Source organism: Pogona vitticeps, chromosome 1 (assembly GCF_051106095.1).
Source record: "Pogona vitticeps strain Pit_001003342236 chromosome 1, PviZW2.1, whole genome shotgun sequence".
NCBI lineage: Eukaryota > Metazoa > Chordata > Lepidosauria > Squamata > Agamidae > Pogona > Pogona vitticeps.
The window spans coordinates 215,453,046-215,475,993 of NC_135783.1; the positions used below are offsets into that span (position 1 = coordinate 215,453,046).

At 41.9% G+C, this 22,948-nt stretch overlaps 1 protein-coding gene across 1 annotated transcript in view; it reads right to left on the bottom strand.

The window, feature by feature from the left end:
• Positions 1-4,933: 4,933 nt before the first annotated feature.
• The window catches only part of TNFAIP6 (TNF alpha induced protein 6), a 30,226-nt gene continuing 12,211 nt past the window's right edge, over positions 4,934-22,948 (bottom strand). Inside the window, exons 2-6 of the mRNA XM_020808902.3 lie at positions 19,138-19,275; positions 14,152-14,313; positions 8,142-8,370; positions 7,438-7,478; positions 4,934-6,236 (exon numbers count right to left, since the gene is read on the bottom strand). Coding sequence (XP_020664561.3) covers positions 6,088-6,236; positions 7,438-7,478; positions 8,142-8,370; positions 14,152-14,313; positions 19,138-19,275 — 719 coding nt within the window. The 3' untranslated portion in view covers positions 4,934-6,087. The remainder of the gene's footprint in view (positions 6,237-7,437; positions 7,479-8,141; positions 8,371-14,151; positions 14,314-19,137; positions 19,276-22,948) is intronic.

Here is a 22,948-nt window from a genome sequence, read left to right on the forward strand (position 1 = left end):
TGAATTCAGGAGGGCTCATGTTAGAATTTAAATTGTCACCTGGTGGACAGCGTATTTTCCCATGTCTAAGACACCCCAATGTATAAGACGACCCCCACTATTCTAACCCCAAATTAAAAAAATTGATCGCTGTTTTCCCCGCCGTTTCCTAAGCCCCACGGGGCTTAGGAAAAGGAGGGGGAAAGCAGCAATCAAAGCACAGCAGGATTGCTTTGATCCCTTCCCCCTCCACTTTGTTTTTGTATATAAGACAACCCTTAATCTTTAGTCTAAAGATTTTAGACAAAAGAATCGTTGTGTACATGGAAAAATATGGTATATTCACTAGGCTTTTTCTTCTATAAGAGACAGCTATATTGTGTTGTATACTTACATATACTTGCACACCTCTAGGATTTTTTCAAAAGCTCACTAGATAGCTCGGTGAGTTACGTCTCTGACGGCAGAGCCAGATGCTGGGAAGTCCATTCCCCACTGCATATCCCAGAAGAGCCAGCCTATGTAGCCTTGGGCAAGCTGTTAAATTCCAGAGTGACCCCCAGAAAATGGGAATGGTAAACTACTTCTGAGTAGTCTCCACCTAGAAAACCCTGAAAAAAGGTTATCAGAAGTCAGAATTGACTTGATGACACATGATGCAATAACCACCTTGGCATTTAACAACGCTATATTGTTTACATGTTGTTTCAGCATTACTTGTTGAGCCAGCAAAAACAAAACATGGTATATGCTTGAAATCCTATGTGCTGAGGGAAGTGAGATGTAACACTTGCAAAATAAAATAAAATAAAATAAAATAAAATAAAATAAAATAAAATAAGAGGGCCTTCTTTGTTGGTGTTTCCAGACTCTGGAACTCCCTCCCACAGGAGGCCAGGCTGGCCCCATCTTTGCTGTCCTTCTGCAAGCAGGCAAAGACCTTTCTCTTTAGGCAAGCCTTCTGTCAGTGATTGGCTACTTGAGTGTAAATTTTAGATGGATTGTTATGCATTACTATTTGACTGGGTTTTTTTGTACTAATTGTGTTTTCCATTTCCCAGAGTGGTATTTTTAAATTCCTTTAAAATATTTGTATATTTATCGTTTTTATCTTTAAAATTGTCTTTTAATGATGTAAGCTGCCTCTTTTTTTACTAATTCTTCTGACCTTTAAATATAAGCTTGTAATTATGTAAACCACCGTTGTATACTCATTGTTTTCAGCTTTAAATATTGTCCTTCAATGATGTAAGCTGTTTCGGGTCCTTTTTAAGGAGAAAGGTGGGAAATAAATAAATAAATAAATAAATAAATAAATAAATAAATGAATGAATGAATGAATGAATGAATGAATGAATAAATAAATAAATAAATAAATAAATAAATAAATAAATAAATAAATAAATAAATAAATAAATAAATAAATAAATAAATAAATAAGGCTTCACTGTTGAGTCCTTTCTCCAGTTCATCATGCAGCAAATCTGGGAAATGTGGGTAGACTGGTCCCATTGAGGCCAACGGATGGCAGAGTTTGGTTAAGAGTAGCTAAGAATCTGCTAACTCAATTTGGAATCTTTTAATCCTTACAGACTGAGAGCCAACTCACAGGGTATACATAAACAGAATTGTGTTTGAATGTGGTGCTAATGTAAAGTAACTCATCAAGAAGTAGTCTGGAGTATAAAAATTGTGTGGACAGCACTGTAAAGTGTTTAACTTTCTTGCTTTTTCACTGCCCCTGCCTGTTCCATCACAAAGTTTCAGATATAGAGTTCCAGGTTGGTGGATAACTGTATTTGGATCATGAAAAAGTTACAAGCAAAGTGAGCTTTCATATTCTCACAGAACTCTTCATTATAAAACTTTTAGGGAGGCGAGGAAGCAAATAGTCCAAACTAAAACAGCACCAACACACACACACACACTTGGATTACATGTGATGGTCATTGATCTTGCATGCAGACTGCTGGCAACATAGTATGGATAAGACAGAGATTTTTAATCTCAATTTTTTAAAAATGGAAATCATATCTTGGCCCTATCTTTTCACTGTATGTTTCCTCCTCTACCTGCAAATTTTATTCTATCTTTACTTAAAAAAGAAGTCTGTAGGAATTCAAAAACTCAACTTGTTTGTAACTTTTTAACAATCCAACAAAAGTCTTATGCAACAAAGAACTTTGCTTCAACAGACGGGCCATAAGTGGAACAAGTAAATGCCTTCTGGAATTTTGGGACAAGGTGCCTCCTCCTAGGTCCACAAGCCATTCCAGCTGCAGATATGAATTTCTTCTTTATGATGTTTATGACTTCTTCTTCTTTATTTTGAAGTAAGGTAAGACAGCATTTTTCCAGTAGTGATGTATGGAAGTGAGAGCTGGACCATAAAGAAAGCTGACCGCCAAAGAATTGATGCTTTTGAATTGTGGTGCTGGAGGAAGCTCTTGAGAGTCCCCTGGACTGCAAGGACAACAAACCTATCCATTTTGAAGGAAATCAACCCTGAGTGCTCCCTGGAAGGACAGATCCTGAAGCTGAGGCTCCAATACTTTGGCCATCTCATGAGAAGAGAAGACTCCCTGGAAAAGACCCTGATGTTGGGAAAGTGTGAGCGCAAGAGGAGAAGGGGACGACAGAGGATGACATGGTTGGACAGTGTCATCGAAGCGACCAACATGAATTTGACCCAACTCCGGGAGGCAGTGGAAGACAGGAGGGCCTGGTGTGCTCTGGTCCATGGGGTCACGAAGAGTCGGACATGGTTTAACAACTAAACAACAACAAAATACAGCATCAAGAGCATCCATTTCATGGACACCAATCCCCTACACAATGGCTAAAGCTGAGGAACAGTTTTTTGAAGACATCTCAGACTTTGAATATTTCACCAGAAGAAGCTAGATTACACTTGTGGAGAACAAAAGCAGCATGCCTTCTGAATGGATGAATGGCGAAGAATGTCTCCCACCAGGACCATACTCTAGCTCAGTGATTTCCAACCTTGGGGCCCCAGATGTTCTTGGACTGCAGCTCCCAGAAATCTTGGCCAGCACAGCTAGTGGTGAAGTTTTCTGGGAGTTTTAGTCTAAGACCATCTGCAGACCCAAGGTTGGGAACCATTGCTCTAGCTGGACCATCTGGAAGTAACTTATTAGACATCAGAGGACAGTAGGAAGATTAGAAAATAATCAAATAAGACAGGGCTGCTTGGACACAGGGCAATCTTTCTATGACTGCGGAGAGATTTAATCAATTCATGCAATTTATTCCCCACCAGATCTAGCAAATGGCTGAGAAAACTCTATTGAAGAAGCCTGCTTCTAGTCAAAAACAGTCTAATCACCTCAACATTTTAATTTGTTCTTAATTTTACCTATGTTTCATATACATCTATAATTTTAAATTGTGCAGTTCTCTAATATGAAAAAGGAAAGATAGATTATGTTTCTTGTTTATGGTGCCATATGGTTGTACAGCTATGAAGCTTTTCCTCTAACACTCTCATCAGAACTTTCTATAGTTTCCAAGAAGCCAGATGATTACTCCTTAGACTTGAGTTATTGGTATTAACGTATGAAATGTGCCACAGAGTCAAACTGTTGGACCTATTAGCTCAGCCAGGTTTGAGGAAGTCTCTTACTCTTCAGGGAGGGGGAGGGGGATGGCAGCACCCTTCCCAAGTCCTCCCCTGGAGTCACCTGCCCCATGGCTGAAACCAAGGCTGAAAGAGGAATTCTGTGCTTCTCTCTGGACAAAGAAAATTACAAATTCTTCCATGCCTCATGTGCCTCTGCAACTGCAATCTCTGATCAGTGATCAGAGATAACACTAAGATTTCCACCCGGCTTGCCTTCCAAAGGAGAGGACAGGCAGGGCAGGGAGTCATCCCTGTACAGTGGTGCCTCGCTAGACAGTTACCCCGCATGACAGTTTTTTCGCTAGACATTGACTTTTTGCGATTGCTATAGCGATTCACAAAACAGTGATTCCTATGGAGGAATTTCGCTGGACAATGTTTGGTCCCTGCTTCGCAAACCGATTTTCACTAGACGACTATTTGCTTTTCGCTGGAAAATGATTTCGCTAAACAGCGATTTCATTGGAACGGATTATCATCGTCTAGCGAGGCACCACTGTAATTGTTTCTGGTCAACAATCAGAGATAATATGGAGATTTTCAGTGTCTTGATTGCCATCATAATGGGAAACCTGAGTAGAACAATTCTCATTGATGAAGGACAGGGGGAGGGAGGGAAGGGGAAAGATTCTTTGTGGCATCATACCGTGTTTGTTAACAAGTCAGAGGTTCCTTTCCATACAGTGAGACTGGCAGTGGCCCTCCACGCTTCTCTGCCCCATATGAAGTAAACAGGTATTACCAATCTGGGGCTTTTTTTTTTTGCCTGCACAGCATGTTCTCTATCACTGAGCTTTGGGACTTCAGGTCTCAACATGGTGATTGCTAATCGTTCTCCTGCAGAGTCCCATCCTTGATTCCCCTGGATTATACTCTTCTGGAGGACAATTATATCCTTATGGGGAACAATTCAGAGACCTATTTATAGTCAGTGGCTCAAATCCTATTGCTTAGCATATGAAGTCATCATTCGAGTAGGTCCATGGAATCAATGGAACGTACAGAGGACTGAGTCACCAATTCCCCACTGATTCAGTGGGCTGACTTAGTAGCGACGTCAGATGCTAAGCAATGGGATTTCAGCCATTGTATGATTTTATCAGGTGTACTGTTGTTTCACACCACCAATTAACATGAGTCCATAGTCTGAATTAAGTTGCATCTACTAATTTCAAAGGAATTTGTAAGCTTGCAAATAAGGTCAAGTTTGCTGCAACTTCTTGTTCTTGTTCTTCTCATCATCATCATCAACAACAACATGAAATCTGCTCAGTTTCAAAACAAAGTGACTTCAAAAATAAAACAAAGGAGATATAAAGGGATTTTAGGTTTATTAAATATTTATCTAAAATGCTAATAACACATCAAAGGCAGTATAATTATTACAGAACATGTGAGTTAATGTTTCTTGATAAATTTCTGGCTCAAGTAACTCATAGCTACTTATACTTCAGTGTGACTATCACAAAGCAGTTCTGAAGTATGAAGTTAAGGGCTTGACTTTATGGTTTTTTCGAAGCGGGCTGAGCACGCTAAATAGGGTCGCTGGGAGGTCTAGTACTCCATTTGCTGTGATCCTTATATCCAAACGACATGCAGACTTATTTGGACCATGCCAGCCTGCTATTAATTTGCCAGTACTGTATTATGGAGGAGCTTTAAAAAAGGGCAGATAATTGACAAATTAAAGACTTCTTCATCTCCATGGATAGGCCAAGGAAGTGATTTTTTTAAAAAAGTGTATTAGGATGACAGATTCCATTTGTCTTTCATTTTTTAAAAAAATGGTGCTTTGCATCTGTGCTGCCCTAACAGACTTCAATTTTTTTTTACACTTTTTCTCCTCCTCCATACAGCTGAGGAAATGTTTAATTCGCCAATATCCTGAAGTGGTTGTCTTTGTCTTCATGAGATGGCAGAATAAAGAAGGCGGATTGTTTTGGTTCATTTCTAGTGATTGCACATGCTGGAAACAAACCAAATCAGGGCGATCATACCTGTACTTAAAAGAAGTAGAGGCTCCTGAGAGAGGCTAGAAAGGTGCGGATAGAAACATTCTGGAGGTGGGTTGGTTCACTCCAGTAAAGGTATTGTCTGATTGCTCGCTTTAGGAGTGAACCAGCCTTTTCCCACTGCAGACCCAATAGTAGGCACACTCACTCATCCCCCTGGAAACTGGCTAAAAATATGAAACAAATTATACCAGAGAGGCAGGTTTTGCAGTACTGGTGGAGAAACAGGAAAAAAGGGGAGGCTCCAGGTGGTGGTGGGAATTATTAAACAAAAGGTATGTGTGACACTGAAAATCAATGAAAAGAAGATGCTGCATTGGAAAGAGGTAACAGCCAGGAGATCACAAGGACTAGGATCCACTGGGAGAAAGACATCTGCTATTGGTGTTGGAGCACAGGAGAAGAATCCTTTAACAGACACCCAAGGCAAATTGCTTTCTTCATATCAGAGTTCTTTTATACAATGCCAAATCTCCCAGCTAAATAATTAGTGTTGTCCTGGACTGTTGTATTCTTCTTGGATGTATCTATCGCAGTATATTTAATCTGAAAGCCTCCTGCTGTTACTGAAGCATCAGATAAGAATTTCAGAGTCATTACATTCCCTGGAAGTGGAAACAAAGAAAGGGGAAGATGAAAAGAGATTACTTCATTTGTATTGACTTGGGTCCAGACTATCTGAAAAAATCATATTCTAAGCCTATAACCCTGCCTGGACTTTGGGATCTAGGAGAGAGGCTCGCCTGACAGAGAAGCATGTTTGCTGCGGACATGAGAGAGCTCATTTTTGGGTGGCCTCTCTCATATTATGGGGCTCTTTGTTGAGGGAGGCTAGGTTGACTGGCTGACTCCCTGATGTTTGTCTGCAGCAGACAACGACATTCCTGTGCAGCCAGGCCTATGGCGACTGACTGACAAATATGCTGCACTTTTCTGTCATTTTATTGCCATTCCTATAAAATGGGTTTTAATTGTGTTTCATTTTAATACATGTTTTAATATTAAAATGTGTCCTGTTTTGCTTGTGCTATCTATTAATTATACCATAAGTCCCCCCAAAATGGGAGAGAGACAGAATATCAAACCAACTAACAATGTTGTTGCTAGCAATGTTGAAGATAATAAATGTCATTTATTGGACAAAATCCTGTTGGTTGGTGTAGTAAATTGTGCTAGAATAGACCCATTGAATCAATAGTGATTTAGTGAGTCAACCCTTCTCTTAAGTTCCACTGATGAACATGGCTTTCTCTATAATGGAAGTCACAGTGAGAGTAAGGCCAGTTGAGTCCATGTGGAGGATGAGTCCATGTGGAGGAGCTGGCTCACCAAATCCCCATAGTTTCAATAGTCACTTATGACATATGTTCACATCTGAAGATCACTCATAGAACAGAGTTGGAAGGGACCATATGCATCATTGAGTCCAGCCTCTGTGAAGGAGGCGCAGTGGGGAATCGAACGCCCAACCTCTTGCTCCACAGCCAGATGCCTAAACCACAGAGATGTATGAGCCTGCTGTAGTGCTATCACTACACTAAGCAACAGCATTTTGACCCACATGTGAAATGTACTGAGAAATTGTGGAGGAAGAATGCTTGGATAGTTCAGTGGTTTAAGTGTTTGTTATATTTGACCACTTTGCTTGTATGAACACACTTCCTCAGTTAGTGTCAAACTTTGTCTGAAACTCTTAATAACTATTGGCCTTTTTGGTGGATGGCAAGCTTCTTTATGCAATGCTATTTGAGACTGACTGGGAAACGGTACCGTTTTCGTTCATGGCATGTGTGTATATAGTATTACCTGTGCTAATGATGCTATCAGGAAGTTCATCTCCGCAGTACCTGAAAAACAAAATGACCAGCTCCTTGTTAAATAGTACTAGACCCAAATGCAGTTAGACATTTAGTGTAATACTGAGTTGATGTGAGTTTACAAAAGCATCAAGGTAGGGAGAATAGCAGGTTATGGATGAGATATTCACTGTTCCATCAGATGAAGTCAGCTTCAGGTACAAAGGTTCATAGAAACAGGAACGGATCATCTGCAAGGCACCACAAGACACGTGGCTTGTTTTTGAATGAGAAGTAAGACAGCTGGAGTGAGTGGGGTGTGGTTCTTTGTGTCTGTTTTGATATTTTGGAGGGATTTCAGAGTTAAAGATTGGGAGGGGAATGCCTAGGGATTGTGACACATGCCTTATGAACAGGAGTCATAAATTGGGGGAAATGCTTGAATTAGGTCCAGGAAAGGGGTTCCCTTGGGTGGGAGACAAAGACGTAGGTGTGGGTAGAAAAAGCTGGAAAAGGTTAGGGAAAGGTTAGAGAAGTTTTGTATGCGTGTGAGTGTAAACTGCCATTTTGCTCAGAACCTCGGAGACTGGGTGGGATTTTAAAAAATCCAAACAAATAATTTACACGGCTTCTTCCCATTTTTCTTTTTTTTTCCTCGATACTTTTTGTGTGACACTGATGTATCGCATTGCAAAAATGAAAAAATTATGTCACCTGCCCACAAAGCCATTGACGTCATCGTAGCTGTCATATATTTCTAAGTAATCAGCCATGCAGGCCATATCATCTTCAAGGTCAAAGTCGAGAAACTCTATTTGAATCCGCTGGCCATACTTCACTCTTATATGCCAGTAACAGATTTGATCATCTTCATATTCATTTGGGTAGCCGGGGGTTTTGAAGATATGCTTTGAATCTGTGAAGATGCCACCACAGTCTTTTCCTAGAGGGAAACAGGATAGAGTCAGATCTCTCATTTCTGTGCCATATGTGGGCGCTGTCGTAGGTTGGTATGGATATCTTGCTAACATAAACAGGACCACCAGTGATGCCTATGCAACTCTTGCTTCGAGTCTATATATTCAAGAGAAAGGAGTTATGGTGAGTAATGAACCAGTGGTAATAGGAGGAGACTTAGTAATTTTTCCTCCCACCATTCTCTTTCTCTAAATTATCTTCTTCTATTCTAGTGGTTCCCAACCTTGGGTCCCCAGATATTCTTGGACTAAAACTCCCAGAAGCCTTTTCACCACTAGTTGTGCTGGCCAGGATTTCTGGGAGTTGTAGTCCAAGAACATCTGGGGACCCAAGGTTGGGAACCCCTGCCCTAATGCATCAATTACATGAGGAAAAACATTAGGGAGATTTTACTGAAACTAACAAGCCCTGTCCATACTTTCCTCCACAGTCAAATCATGTCTGCGATTAGTAGCTCATGAGGCTGCTAGGACAGGTAAAAGGCAAGGTTAGCTCCAGGTGTTGAGGGACATTGGAAGAAGTGTTCTTGCTCCCTCCTCTTTGGAGCTGGCTGCATATTAGCTTGACAAAGGATGGACTGGGCCTTCTGATGGCCAGCACTAGTGTCACCCTCCTTTCCTTCCTCTGACGCTTCTTCCAGGTTATCCCAAGTGTGTGCTGGTTATTCTCTGTGAGCTGGGAAGCAGGCTTCCCCCCCTCCCATGTTTCTGTTGCATGTTTTTCACACCCCCGTTCTTTCTTCCTTCATTTGCCTGCACTATTTATCCATGGCATTCATTGGCCAGAATCCAGTTTGTTGTGGCATCACTTTGCTAGGCATTAGGCCCAGGGAAAGCAGATCGCACAATTCTTAACATCACGTACATCATATTTGATCTTGCTTGCCCTCGCTGAAGTGTCTGAACACTGTGTTGGCTGATGCCAATACAAATATCCTAATTCATATCATAGATTGGGGTTCAAAACTGTATCAGTTCTGGAGTCCGTATTTCAGCCTGTCTGCTGTGAAAGTTTGGAAAACCAGTTCTTCCCCTTCTCGTGCCCTCCCCACACACACTTTCCCTCTTCTTGGTTTGGAAGACTGCTTCTAGACAGGAGCCTTCACTGCTTGCATATTGAATCACAATGAGCTTTCCATGTGATGGGGCATGTGTCATTGTGTTTGGCCAGCATCCTGCTGTAACACATCTATCTCAGTGGACAGAGTATGAGTGAGGGCAGCTAGCCATGCTTCTACTCGTTGGTCCCTTTCCTTTTCCTTTCCTTCCTATTCACTGCAGAACCTTTTTGTTTTTGAGCATCTGACCAGGTGTACATACATATGTGTATGTACATATCTGACCCTTCATTATATCAGTGGAAATTCAGGACCCTCTGCAGCAATGGCATTCCATGATGTATCAAGAATTTTGCTTCTGTGTTGAAATTCTACATCCACTTAGGGACTGTTGTCTGTCAAGCTACTGTTAGCTAATGGAATTTCAAGGCTGGCTCACAACTTTTTGTTGTCTGAGGGAGGTCAAGAATTCATGCCACCCCCCACCCCCCATCTACCCATGTCAGTTGCTCAGTATTCAAAGCCAAACAAATCATTCTTGCTCCTGTGTCAGGAAATTCCACATCTCTCCCTTACTTCCTGCTTTTATTTTTTAGGTAGAAAAACAAGAAATTAAAGAAATTACTTGTAGCTTGATGCCCTTCTCTGACATCCATCATCTGCTGCTCTAGGTTGTCACCTTACTCTGCCTATCACGTCTGTCTCTTAAAAAAGCATCACTCCTGCATGATTAGGAGCTGCATTCTGATCTTTCAAAAGGCTTGACGCGCCATCGCTAAGAGAGGGAGGAGACAGAGAAACACCAAGTGTACTATCTTTGCCTTGATAGAAGCTAACTGGACCCATATACACTACCAGACAGTGGGAAAGGTAAAAGTGAAAAGATCTTCGGACTCCAGTCTGTTCCCACTACAGAAAGGAACAACACTGCCTTCAGCAAAACAAACTTGCTCATAAAGAATAAAGACACGTGCTCTAGATGAGAAAGACACGAGTCAAGCAACCAGAGCAAGCTACAGTTTCATTATGCTGCTCACCACCCAAACAGCACATTTGGAAAAGATATTGATTGCCTCCGAGAGAATGTGGCCAAACAGGAGGTGAAGAAAGGCTGACTAAATTTATTTCTAAGAACAATATGCAGCCTCTCCCATTTTTGTCAGGTTCAACATCTGTGCGCGTTCTCCGCCCAGGAAGCTTCCCCAGCTGCTTCTAGGAGCAGACACACACAGATGTTTTCATTGTTTATTGTGGAGTGTCGTTCCCTGTAGCACTTTTTAAAGAGTGTGAGGCACTCGAGTGCTATTTGTGTGAAACATATGAAATTGATGACAACGTTAAAGTGTGCAAAATTAAGAGAAAGAAAGAAAAATCTTTCTAATATAACAAATAGATAGGAATATGAAATACATTTATTGCTGTATCCACAGATCATAAAATAAAGTCATTTCTGATATTAGCTACAGTATATTAATGGTAATGCTTTCTAAAGCTAATTCCTGTGTGTTGTCAAGTCAATTCTGACTTACAGCGACTCTTTTCAGAGTTTTCTAGGTTGAGGGTACTCAGAAGTGATTTTCCATTCCCTTGTTCTGGGGGCAGCTCTGGAACTGTACAGCTTCCTCAAGGCCATAAGGGCTCGATGTTTTCCTGGAAGGCAAGTGGGGAATCGAACTCTGAAACTCTGGCTCCACAGCCAGATAGCTAAACCACTAAGCCACCTAGCCAGCTTAATAGGGCAAAATTATGTCCGTCCATCCGTCCGTCCGTCCGTCCGTCCGTCCGTCCGTCCGTCCGTCCTTCCTTCCTTCCTTCCTTCCTTCCTTCCTTCCTTCCTTCCTTCCTTCCTTCCTTCCTTCCTTCCTTCCTTCCTTCCTTCGGTTTTTATGCCCCCTCCCCCATCTAGTGGAAACTGCTACTCGGGGCAGTTTACAAAAATAAACCAAAAATAATACTATAATTCCTCCTGCAAGACTTCATTGTGCAGCTGGTCAGTTTCTGAACGTAGACAAAGAAGTATTGTTGGATAATTGCAGTACTGCATAGTGTGTAATGAAGAGGGAAGCTCCCTAGCCCCAGAAAATAATGCAGCTTCTAATATTGGTGACAGTTTACCAATGCTAACGCTTTCCAATATTGACAAGTGTACGTAAATCCAAGGGACTAAACCCAAAACTCTGAGAAGCTTTGGGGTTTTCAGTGCCCTCCCTGTAACCCTCTCCCAGGCACCCCTGAGTGGGTCTGTAGGGCTTTAGGGCAGTTAGGGGAGCTGCAGAAGAGATGGTGACGGCTCTGCCCTGCTTCCAGGGGTGTTGAGCATATGGGATGCTGGTCCCTGTATACTATGCAGTACTCAGTGCACAATGAAGCATCCAACACCAGGATGGAAAATGCAAACCAGTCTGATCTAGTGCTGCGTTGCTCACATATTGAAAAGCCCAACAGCTTGCACATTCTTTGACAACAACAAAAATATAAATCACCACAACCATTGGAGTATCTTCCTTCTTTTGTGCCAAACCCAAGCCACCTAAACCCCAGCTAACCTCAGACTTGATCACGTTATCCATAGGATTTCAGAAGCAGGTGGATCAAAATGAGAAAGCCCCTTTTGCTGATATTTTCTGCTTTCTGTGGCCATTTATTTTAATTTTTCCCTCTACTACAAGCGTCATAGGCGGAATCCTTTCTTTGACTTCCAGCAGCTCAGGTCGGGGGTCAAAGCACAGAAGCCCTGAACAGGAAACGCCGGGGGAGCCCTGCACGCTTTCTTGGTAGGCTAGCCAGATGGAATGCACAAAACAGGGCTTCCCTGACAATCCGCCTCAGGGGCACATCAAGGACTTCAGCCTTGGTTCCCTTGCCTGTGGAAAGCGAGGTCTTGGCACAGGGAGTCTAGTGTGTTTTGACATTGTTGGACCCTGGGGCCTGTTACTGATGCTGCCTGGAGACTGGCCTTGCCTTGTATTAGCAGCTGTTTTCCTGACCGTTCCTTCTCAAGAAGGAAGCTGGCACATGCTCACAAAGATCTCAGAGGTCTCCAGTGTGTTGTCATTCCAAGGAGACAGGCCCTGGGAGTTCTGCCCTGAGCTGCTAACAGGGAAGGGAAGGGACAAAACAGTAGATGAGTGACGCAAGCTGCCTTGGCGATGTAGACTCCCAAAGCTCAAGACCTTGTTTACTAGGTTTGCTTACTAAATTTTTAAATTCTGCTTTCCTTATATTTTGGCTGGGTGTCCTCTAGCAAATCGTTGTGTGCTTGCATCCAACTCACAGAGATTATGTATGAAAGTGGTAAGCCCAGGTTGGTTTTTTAAAAATTTTCTCTGCTATATGTAAGTTCAATGATCATAGGTATCATTGTCAATTTCTTTTCCTCTTCTCCAAAGACAGTGACTGTTATTAAATGTAGAGTGGAAATAAATTCCTCTGCGCATTGTCTCATCATGATGGATGGTGTGTGTTTGTTCATGATGACATGCGCCAATCATATGCTAATTGTGGCTAGACCAATGAGACCAGTAAGTTCCAGTATTTTTTGCCGTAGAACCATGGTGCCAACACTGCAACAGTAATTCCACAACCTTGTGCTAACAGGTGTGGTTCTTCAGTGTAATCTCTGCTGCAGTGCACTTCTTGGTATTGCCATGTCTCTGGAAATCTTTCTTTGCTGTTATCCTGAAGTGTCTCTGCCTTCTGCTCCTCCTTTGTAACATTAAAATATTAATGTCTTCAAATGGTAATCCCAGTTAGAGTAGGCCCATTGAACCAAGGAGATTTGCATTACTTTTGATTGACCATAGGTTTTGTTATATTTTTTATTGTTAGGGAATGAGGGGGAGGCTTCTGATTTTTCCTGCCCCAGGCAGCATAGCAGCTTCAGCAGCTTTTCCCCAACACACCTTGATGGGTGTTGTGGAGGGTGGGAGGGAACAATTTGCCTCTTAGGTAGCAGACTGAGGATGAAAATATATATATATTGCCCAGGCTACTTGTTTTATTTTTAGTGCCGTATTTTTGTTAGTCAGAGACTGATGTCCTAGAAAAGGAAGTGCTCAGGAGCCAGGCTATTTCAGTTTTTAAGATAAAGTACTGCCAGCAAAGTTGTGAAACACAGGTCATGTTACGACAGTGTTTTTTTCCTCAGGCTATAAAACCTGTAATATCATCCCCTAGAAAGAAGCCACCAAAGCTGATGGAAGCATTCCTTTCATTCATTCATTCATTCATTCATTCATTCATTCATTCATTCATTCATTCTCTACACTGCCCATCTAGCAAATCACTGCTTTGGGTGGTGTACAATAAAGAAAGAAAACATAAATTATGAAATTGCTCTAAAACACCAAACTATTGCAAAAATAAACACAGGAACCAAGATGGCGGCAAATAAAACTTCAGAACACACCATGCAATATTCCTCTCCTCCGTCCTCTACTGTCCCTATTAATGGGGGAAGAACCTCTCCAAAGGCCTTACTAAACAGTGCTGTTCTTAGGAGCTTTTTCAAGGCGCATAGGGAGGGTGCCTGCCATAATCCTGCAGAAGAGAGTTCCACAAGTGGAGCACGACTGCAAAGAAAGCCGGTTTCTAGTTGATGTTTTCTGGGGTGATATCATTAGAAATCTTTGAAAGATATTACTACAGACAAAGACCTAGCCTTAAGAAATACGTTTGTTCTTCACCTACCATTGGGGTTATAGCAGTAAGCATCCCATTTTTCACTCCTGTTGAGTCGAAAACCATAATCAACAATCCCAGTCTTCCCAAAGCCACAGTTGCTTCCAGGTTTCACAATAGGGTAGCCAACTCTCCCCTTCGCCAGCCAGCCAGCAGCACACATATGAAATCCTGAGGAATAAAAGGCAAAGTCATAAAAGCCCCTTATGGGCAAACCGTGAACTTCAGATTAATAGCCTTATGGACTTGATGCCAAAAAGGGGGCACAGATGCCCAGTTATTTTAAATTGAATTTGGCTTGGCTAGCAAGAGAATTTCTATCTCAGGCATAGCACATTTTTAATGCATGTTTTGTATTTTAAAAAAATGTGTCAACTTTTGTCTTTCACAATAAGAAAAATCTGTTTTCACTTTAAACAAATGAACGAACAGCAATTGGGTACAGATGCTTGCTCAATGTCAGGAATTACAATCTTTAGCACATGTATTCAAAAATGCTGGACCAGAGTAAAGCATTGACTTTTGGGTCTTGTGAATTTATAAAACACTGTTGAGAGAAAATGGCCAGAACCCTATTGGGTTTGTGCAATGCAAACCCAAAACTGTGTACTGTACCTGGTGTGTGCAATCATTCCAGCTGCGGATGGTGGCATACTTGGTAGCACAGTGAGGCATGAGACTGACAGCCAGAACATGGAGAAAGATGCTTGAACATCCTTTCTTAAATGTGTGATATTTTGCAATAAAATTTTGACCAATGCTTTCTCTTCTCTATAGATTACAAACAATGAAATATTGCATCCTCAGGGTCACAATGCAACACGTTGTTGTTGTTGTTTAGTTGTTAAGTTGTGTCTGACTCTTCACGACCCCATGGACCAGAGCACGCCACACACACACACATTTGTCTATTGCTTATGAAGTAATTACGGTGAGGTATAACACACTGAAGAAAGTAGGAAAAACCACTGGGCTAGTCAGGTATAATCTAAACCAAAGCCCTTGGTTTTTATCACAGTAGAAGTGAAGAATAGATTTAAGGAACTAGATTTGGTGGATAGAGTGCCTGAAGAACTCTGGATGGAGGCTCGTAACATTGTATAGGAGGCAGCAACAAAAACCATCCCAAAGAAAAAAGAAATGCAAGAAAGCAAAGTGGCTGTCCAACGAGGCCTTAGAAATAGCAGAGAGGAGAAGGGAAACAAAATGCAAGGGAGATAGGGAAAGTTACAGAAAATGGCATGCAGACTTCCAAAGAATAGCAAGGAGAGACATGAGGGCCTTCCTAAATGAACAGTGTAAAGAAATAGAGAAAAATAATAGAAAAGGAAAAACCAGAGATCTGTTCAAGAAAATTGGAGCTATCAAAGGAATATTTTGTGCAAAGATGGACATGATAAAGGACAAAAATGGGAGAGACCTCACAGAAGCAGGAGACGTCAAGAAAAGGTGGCAAGAATACACAGAGGAATTATACCAGAAAGATCGGGATGTCTCAGACAACCCAGATAATGTGGTTGCTGACCTGAAGCCAGACATCCTGGAGAGTGAAGTCAAGTGGGCCTTAGAAAGCCTGGTTAACAACAAGGCCAGTGGAGTATGAAGGGAAAGACCAGAAGTACTGGGTCTTTCTGGTCGAGCCGTCTCTCATAAAGACTTCTAAACAAACTCAGACTAGCCCACCGACTACCCTTGGTTGTAAAAGAGATCAAAGCTCAGACACTCATGATTTAGAGGAGGCAAATCCACAAGGGAAAGGGGTGTCAAAAGCGGTGGATATCAAAGAGTTGGAAGAGAGATGGAAAGGGTTAATAATAACTAAGCCTTTTAAGGAAGAATTGGCGGGAAGGAAGGAGGTTCATGAGGTGGTGGAGGAAGGGGGCTGGGAGAAATAAAGGGAAAACGGGATATCATTCCTGGAGGTTGGGAATGGATATGGTTGCAGGACCCGTGGACGGGAAAATGGGAACAAGTCCAGGTCCCTAAAGCTGAAGTGGAGAATCGGAGGAAGAAAGGATTACCCCAAAGGCCATCGTATTGGGGTGAGACCGAGACGCGTGAATGGAGGAGAAAGATAAGGGAAGAACAGGAGGCTATAGCTAAAGAGAGGCTTGCCGGGCATGGCATTTAGAATTGAGGAAGATGGGTTGCTTCCTGGACCTTGGGGGGAATCGCCAAGAGAGGGAGACCCGTCATGAGGATGGATGGGAGATGAAGAGACCCTCCCGCTTCTAAGCGCAACTGACCACGGTGTAGGAACTGAGGGTCAGGGACAGGTTTGTGCCAGTCCATGGGACCAGAGCTTGGGAAACGTTCTGGAAGAAAGCTTTTTGTTGCCCTTGGGAGAGCCGTTGCTTGAACAAGAGTCTGCTTTAAACATGCATGTTATGGTTAAAACCCCGTTGGGTGAAGCAATAAATGAACACATGTTATTTGATAAACCGTCTGATGGTGTTTTATTGAAGACATGGGAAGCTCAATCACACTGAAGCCAGACATCCTGGAGAGTGAAGTCAAGTGGACCTTAGAAAGCCTGGCTAACAACAAGGCCAGTGGAGGTGATGACATTCCAGTTGAACTATTTAAAATCTTAAAAGATGACGCTGTTAAGGTGCTACATTCAATATGCCAGCAAGTTTGGAAAACTCAGCAGTGGCCAGAGGATTGGAAAAGATCTGTCTACATCCCAATCCCAAAGAAAGGCAGTGCCAAAGAATGCTCCAACTACCGTACAATTGCATTCATTTCACACGCTAGCAAGATTATGCCCAAAATCCTACAAGGTAGGCTTCAGCAGTATGAGGACTGAGAACTCCCAGAAGTACAAGCTGGATTTCGAAGGGGCAGAGGAACTAGAGACCAAATTGCTAACATGCGCTGGATTATGGAGAAAGCCAGAGAGTTCCAGAAAAGAATCTATTTCTGCTTTGTTGACTACACAAAAACCTTTGACAGTGTGGACCACAGCAAACTATGGCAAGTTCTTAAAGAAATGGGAGTGACTGACCACCTTATCTATCTCCTGAGAAATCTATACATGGGACAGGAAGCAACAGTTAGAACTGGATATGGAACAACTGATTGGTTCAAAATTTGGAAAGGAGTATGACAAGGCTGTATATTGTCCCCCTGCTTATTTAACTTCTATGCAGAGTACATCATGCAAAAGGCAGGACTGGATGAATCCCAAGCTGGAATTAAGATTGCCAGAAGAAATATCAACAACCTCAGATATGCAGATGATACCACTCTGATGGCAGAATGTGAGGAGGAATTAAAGAACCTCTCAATGAGGGTGAAAGAGGAGAGCATGAAAAATGGTCTGAAGCTCAACATCACTGAAGCTACCAACATGAATTTGACCCAACTCCGGGAGGCAGTGGAAGACAGGAGGGCTTGGCATGCTCTGGTCCATGGGGTCACGGAGAGTCGGACACGACCTATCGACTAAACAAAAATAACACATTTTAAAAAATATACAGCTCCCCCCATTTAATCTTGTCATTATCCAAGAGAAAGCATTTGCCATAAATTTTACCCTCGCTGCTGAAATTTTCTTATATTGTTGTTCTGCAGAATCCTGAAATGGTGCCTCTGAGAACCTGTCATTGAGATATGAGCATACTTCCTTTGTGTTTTATTACTAACCCTGCTAGTTGAAGCAGCAGCCTATGACTGATCTGTAGGAAACCACTAGCTGCCATGGTGCTACATTACTTTAAACTTTCATTCCTTTTGGGAGACGCACTGAAGTACCTAAGGAAATCAAAATGGTACTTTATCACAAGTTCCATAAAATAAGCACCTACTCCTAAAATAGATAGATTGACAAGCTACAAATGCATTCTGAGCATTGGAAAACTGTATTAGAACATAGATTGTTGCGTTTCTAAGGAGATGAGCTAGCAAAAGAGTCAGCAGTGTGGAATAGGTCCATCCATCATACACTGCTCTCATCTATCAAGCAGTTTGGTCATATATCATGTTGGTTGGTTGCTTTGTCAACAAACTGTACCTTTTAGTTTGTTGCAATACAACAGGATTGTTCACATTTTACTCAAGTCGTTTACATTCCTTGATTCCAAACTAAGAGATCAACTCACAGTTCAGTAAGTTTGAAATTAGTAGATAGTTCTTACAATGACCATAAAGTCATTTGCTTGTGCAGATGGCTGAGACTTGATTGGGACTTAATGCTGTGTGGTTGTATAGGAATACAGCCCTTACAGAACAGATAATATTAGGACTGAACTGAACTTTTTGCATAAATGTTACACTAGGTCCTCCGTATTTGTATAAGAAAATTTGCCAAGGTCATGTTGTTTAACTTAGTAAATTGCATTTGTGCAAGGCCATTGAATCAATGGGATATGGTGAATCCTCCTTATGTACCATTGATTCAAATGGGCCTACTCTAACTGTGACATGCTTTAGCATAGGAAGTCACAGTTAGAGTAGGCCCATTTAAATCAATAGAAGTTACAGAGAAGTTGACTTACCAAATCCCCAGATTCAAGTGATAAGCTGTAGTACAATTTAGTACACTAAGAAACAGGATTCTGGCCCATTAATAGTATTGCTTCTATGGGAAAGAGTTGACCAAGAAAAAAAGAGAGAGAAAACACATCAGTGAACAGTAAAGGAGTTTGGTCACTTTCTGATTGAACAGGCAAAGTTTACGGTATGCAAATTAAAGACTACTGGAGTCCTCATTTAAGTTCTCTAGAAATTTGTTTGGTGAATAACTCAGGGACATATATAGAAAGCTGCTTTGTACTGAGCGAGACTATGAGTTTACTTAACCAGGAATTCAGGACAATGGGAATTCAGAGAGGATTTTTTCCTTACACATGCCAGGGATTGAATCCAGGTAACTTTCTGCATGCACGGTGTGAGCTGTATCACCCCACTGTATAGTATGCAGGGGAATTCCAACTGGATTGTTTATCCCCACTCTCTGTCTCCCAAGTGATACAATATACTCCAGGCTCATACCTATTTTTCTTGCAGCCTCCAGCTGTTGATAGGTGGCCAGGTGTCCTCCTTCATATTCACACACAGCCTTGGCTTCCAAGTAGGTGAGCTGGTATTTTCCCGCCCTTCCTTCTCTGTGGTATACTCCTGCTGCTCTCTCTGTCAACCCAAAAGAACATTTCCTGTGAGTTCTTTCCATATGTTGGCAACATACAGTATGTGCCATGGTTCTCAGGCAACCCCCAAGAAAGCAAACCCCAGCAACTCCCCTGATTTAATTTACAATTTAAGTGTTACAACAGAGACATTTCTCCACTTGAGGGAGCACCAGATCTCAATATGTGCTAAGAAGATCACTTAGTTTGTCTCTTGAGCCTGAAAGCTGTAGTGAAAAATCGTGGTTCAGTATGACAATAAAATAAAATAAAATAAAAAATACACCAATAATAAACAGTATCCATATAGATCACAAGGGACATTTTAGTACTCTACACATTCTAATTTGCAAAATCTTTTTCACTGGCACTTTTTTTTTAAAATTACACAACCTTGGAGACTATAGTAGGAAGGGCTAAAGACCTCTAGCAAATGTAAGAATCAACAGCAACACTGCAGCCACATAATTTAGGTCAAGCCATAACAGTTTAGCTGGGTTCAAACATCTTTGAGGCAGGTTTGAATTGGAAACAGTATAGTGCAGATATGTCCTATGCCATTTTATTCTAACCTGATGCTAACCAGTCATGAGAATTTGGAGAAGATAGCCAGTGTGATCAGGATCATCTGACTGCATGCCACCAGTTTGATCAAGGCTAGGTTTTCTAGGTTAAATGCACTGTGGCAGCATTGTTTGAGAGGGCAGGTCTTCCGACATTTTACCTGGCCTTCGTTTACATAGCTCATTCCATCTGACTTGGTTGCCACACTTGTATCTGTCTTCTGGATGACCATTCTAAAGTCCTCATATGACCAATTCTTCCCATGCCTGCCCCTTTGTGAGTTGTGACCTGATTGTTCCCAGTATGGTCCTGCTGCACAAACTTCATGTTCCATGGTTTGCCTTGGCACCTATATCTGTGACACCCCTTTGGCGGGTTGGGAGTTAATGCCAGAACCATGCCCTTTTCTTATAAGAAAAATGGGCCTTCCTTCCTTTTCCGACACTGCCATATTGAATGGTCCGGATCTTTCCCCTTCCTTTCTGGTTTGAGGAAACCCATTGTTTGCCATGCTATACAAACCAACCAAACGGTTTTACTTCTCTTGCAATCCAGGGTTGGAGACCAGGAAAAAAAAAACCACCCTGGCTTCCAATCCTGGTTTGCAGAGTAAATGCAAGTCATATTTTAAGTAACTAGATAAAATGGCAGGCTGTGATTGGTTCCAAACCAAAAAGGAAGAGAAGGTATTCTGGTCAGAAATTGAGGAAGTGGAGGAGTGAATCTAGGAAGTCCAAATTTGCTTTTACAGCTCCAAATTACAGTTTACTGTTACATTTGAACTGGTATTTAGTAGATTCTCTCCCCACCCTTCCCCTGTATTTCTTTCCATATGAAGACTTCTGAACCTACAGGGGAAAAAGACCTGCCCTTTACAACAAGGATGAGCACTCTGATGCCATACATATACAGGGTATTTTGGGTTATAACTGCCACAATCCCTAACTGTGGAATCAGGGTGAAAGATATGCAAGTGGAATCTTGTAAAGATGCACCATTGGAACCTGTTCAGTGCTGCACAGCATCCTACTGTGAGGCTAAAACTAGATTTTTTTAAAAGGCAAAACCAAAGCAAAGGGCAACAAAAATAAGAACCCACGGGGTGATTTTCTGGCAGAAATTTAATGCAGAATTATTTTTTTATTCAAATGGTTAATAGAACATGGTGAAGCATTTGGATAACAGCTCAATCTTATGTACCATTGATTAAGAAAGTTATATTATTCTCAATTAAGTCTGTGTAGGAATGTCTCTCAAGTGTAATGATTAAGAATTTTGAACACACAGGGTCTGTAGTGGCAGTGCATAATGGAAGGAGCACAGCATCTTGAGAGAAGCATTTTTTTATTCTATGAAGGTCTTTAAAATTGACCTGTTACTATTGAGCAATTTTATCAATGTTGTGTCACGTTCCCGCGTGGCCTTGGTTGTTTCATCAAGCAAAGGCGCACGCTACGTGTTGTTCAGCTGCCACCAGTTGATTACATCAACGTTGTTCACTATTAATGACAGAGGTCTCTGCAACATATTATTTAAGAACCAAGTAGAAATTGTTAATTGTTACAGGTGATAACAGTCCAGTCAATGTTGCTAACTCTCAACTAAACAACCTTTTCCCTCCTCATCCCCACTCACTCTCCTCTCTCTCCTTCTCCTCCTTTTCTTCTGTCCCGCTTAACTCTGCCTCACCAGCTCCTATTGGTGCATGTAAATCTCAACATAAATATTCATGAACAGGGTGAACACTATAGGCTGCAATACCTCATAAGAATTCAGGATGTGTGAAGTTGGGACTAGCTTCTATCTAGACCTTCCTGAAGACTAGATGGCATAGTATGGGAAATACTTCTACTGTACTTCTCTTACTTACTGCCATGTTCCCATATTCTTGCAACTTATCTGACCTTTCTTCAACAAATTGCGAAATTTACTGAGGAGTGGGACTGGAGTGGTCCAATGAACAAGGAGGGTGTGATTTTCTTGGCAATGAGTAACATATGACTAATGTATTGAATTGTGAATGTAGAGATGCCAATGAATGTTCCAGGAGTACTTGATGTTTTGGAGCAACTGAAGGTTTGAGCCAGAACAGATGAAGCAGAGTTGGGGAAGTTACTGTTTTGGATCACAACTCCCAGAATCCCTCATCCAACATGGCAAGGGACCAAGCTTGTTGGGGGATTCTGGGAGCTGCATTTTAAAAAAGGAACTTCTCCAAGCTGTCATGTGGATAAAATTAACATTCTGGCTATGAAGCCATTGAGAATCCCACCAAAGAAAGGGATGGATTAAGAAATCAAACAAGTAAGAAACACCATGCAGAATCAGAACAAAGGCTGATGGAGACCAAGATACATGGCTCCTATAGCGGCCCATTGGCTACCTGTGGAAAGCCCACAAGCAGAACATGGGGACAGAAACGCTTTCTTCTTAATGCTTCACAATGCCTGAATAGAGAGATACACTACCTGTGGTTATGGAGAGACTCTTCTCCATGACTGTTGCTATCAGCAAAGTCACTAACAAAAGGACCTGCAATAGCTGGCTGCAGGCATCATTGCTGATTTCACAGCTGTTGGATGGTTCTTCAGAAAGCATTCCCCTTTAGCACCTATGTGTCACAAACAGGGGCGCTTGTGAATTAGAACAGTTTGTGTCTGTCCTTTTCATTGGCTCTTTCTGTAGCTTCCTGTTGGCCCAAAGAAAATTAAAGACATGCCACTTCCTGTCCTCTCTGGTCAGTCTTATCTTTCCTTTCGACCTGTTAACATCTCTCTCACTCTCCCCCCCCCCCCCCCCTGAGTGGGTTATTGCCTCTCCTGAGGCCATGTGCTCCAGTCTGGTACTATCTTGATTAGGAATCAGGCTTTCTTATCAATATGTTTTCTAAATAAATCTCAGTAGCTCTTTTTTGCTTCAAGCTCAGCCTTTGCCTGGTCTATTGCTCTAGAGAACAGTGGGTTTAAATGCCCACAGAAAACACTGCTGTAGCTAAACAAAGGGATCTCCTAACAGGGCTCCTCCAAACCCCCCAAAACACTTAAAGGAAACTACAACTAGGTGTATGCTTGGTGATTGTTTCCCAACAGAAGCCCTTAGTAGAACTGACATCA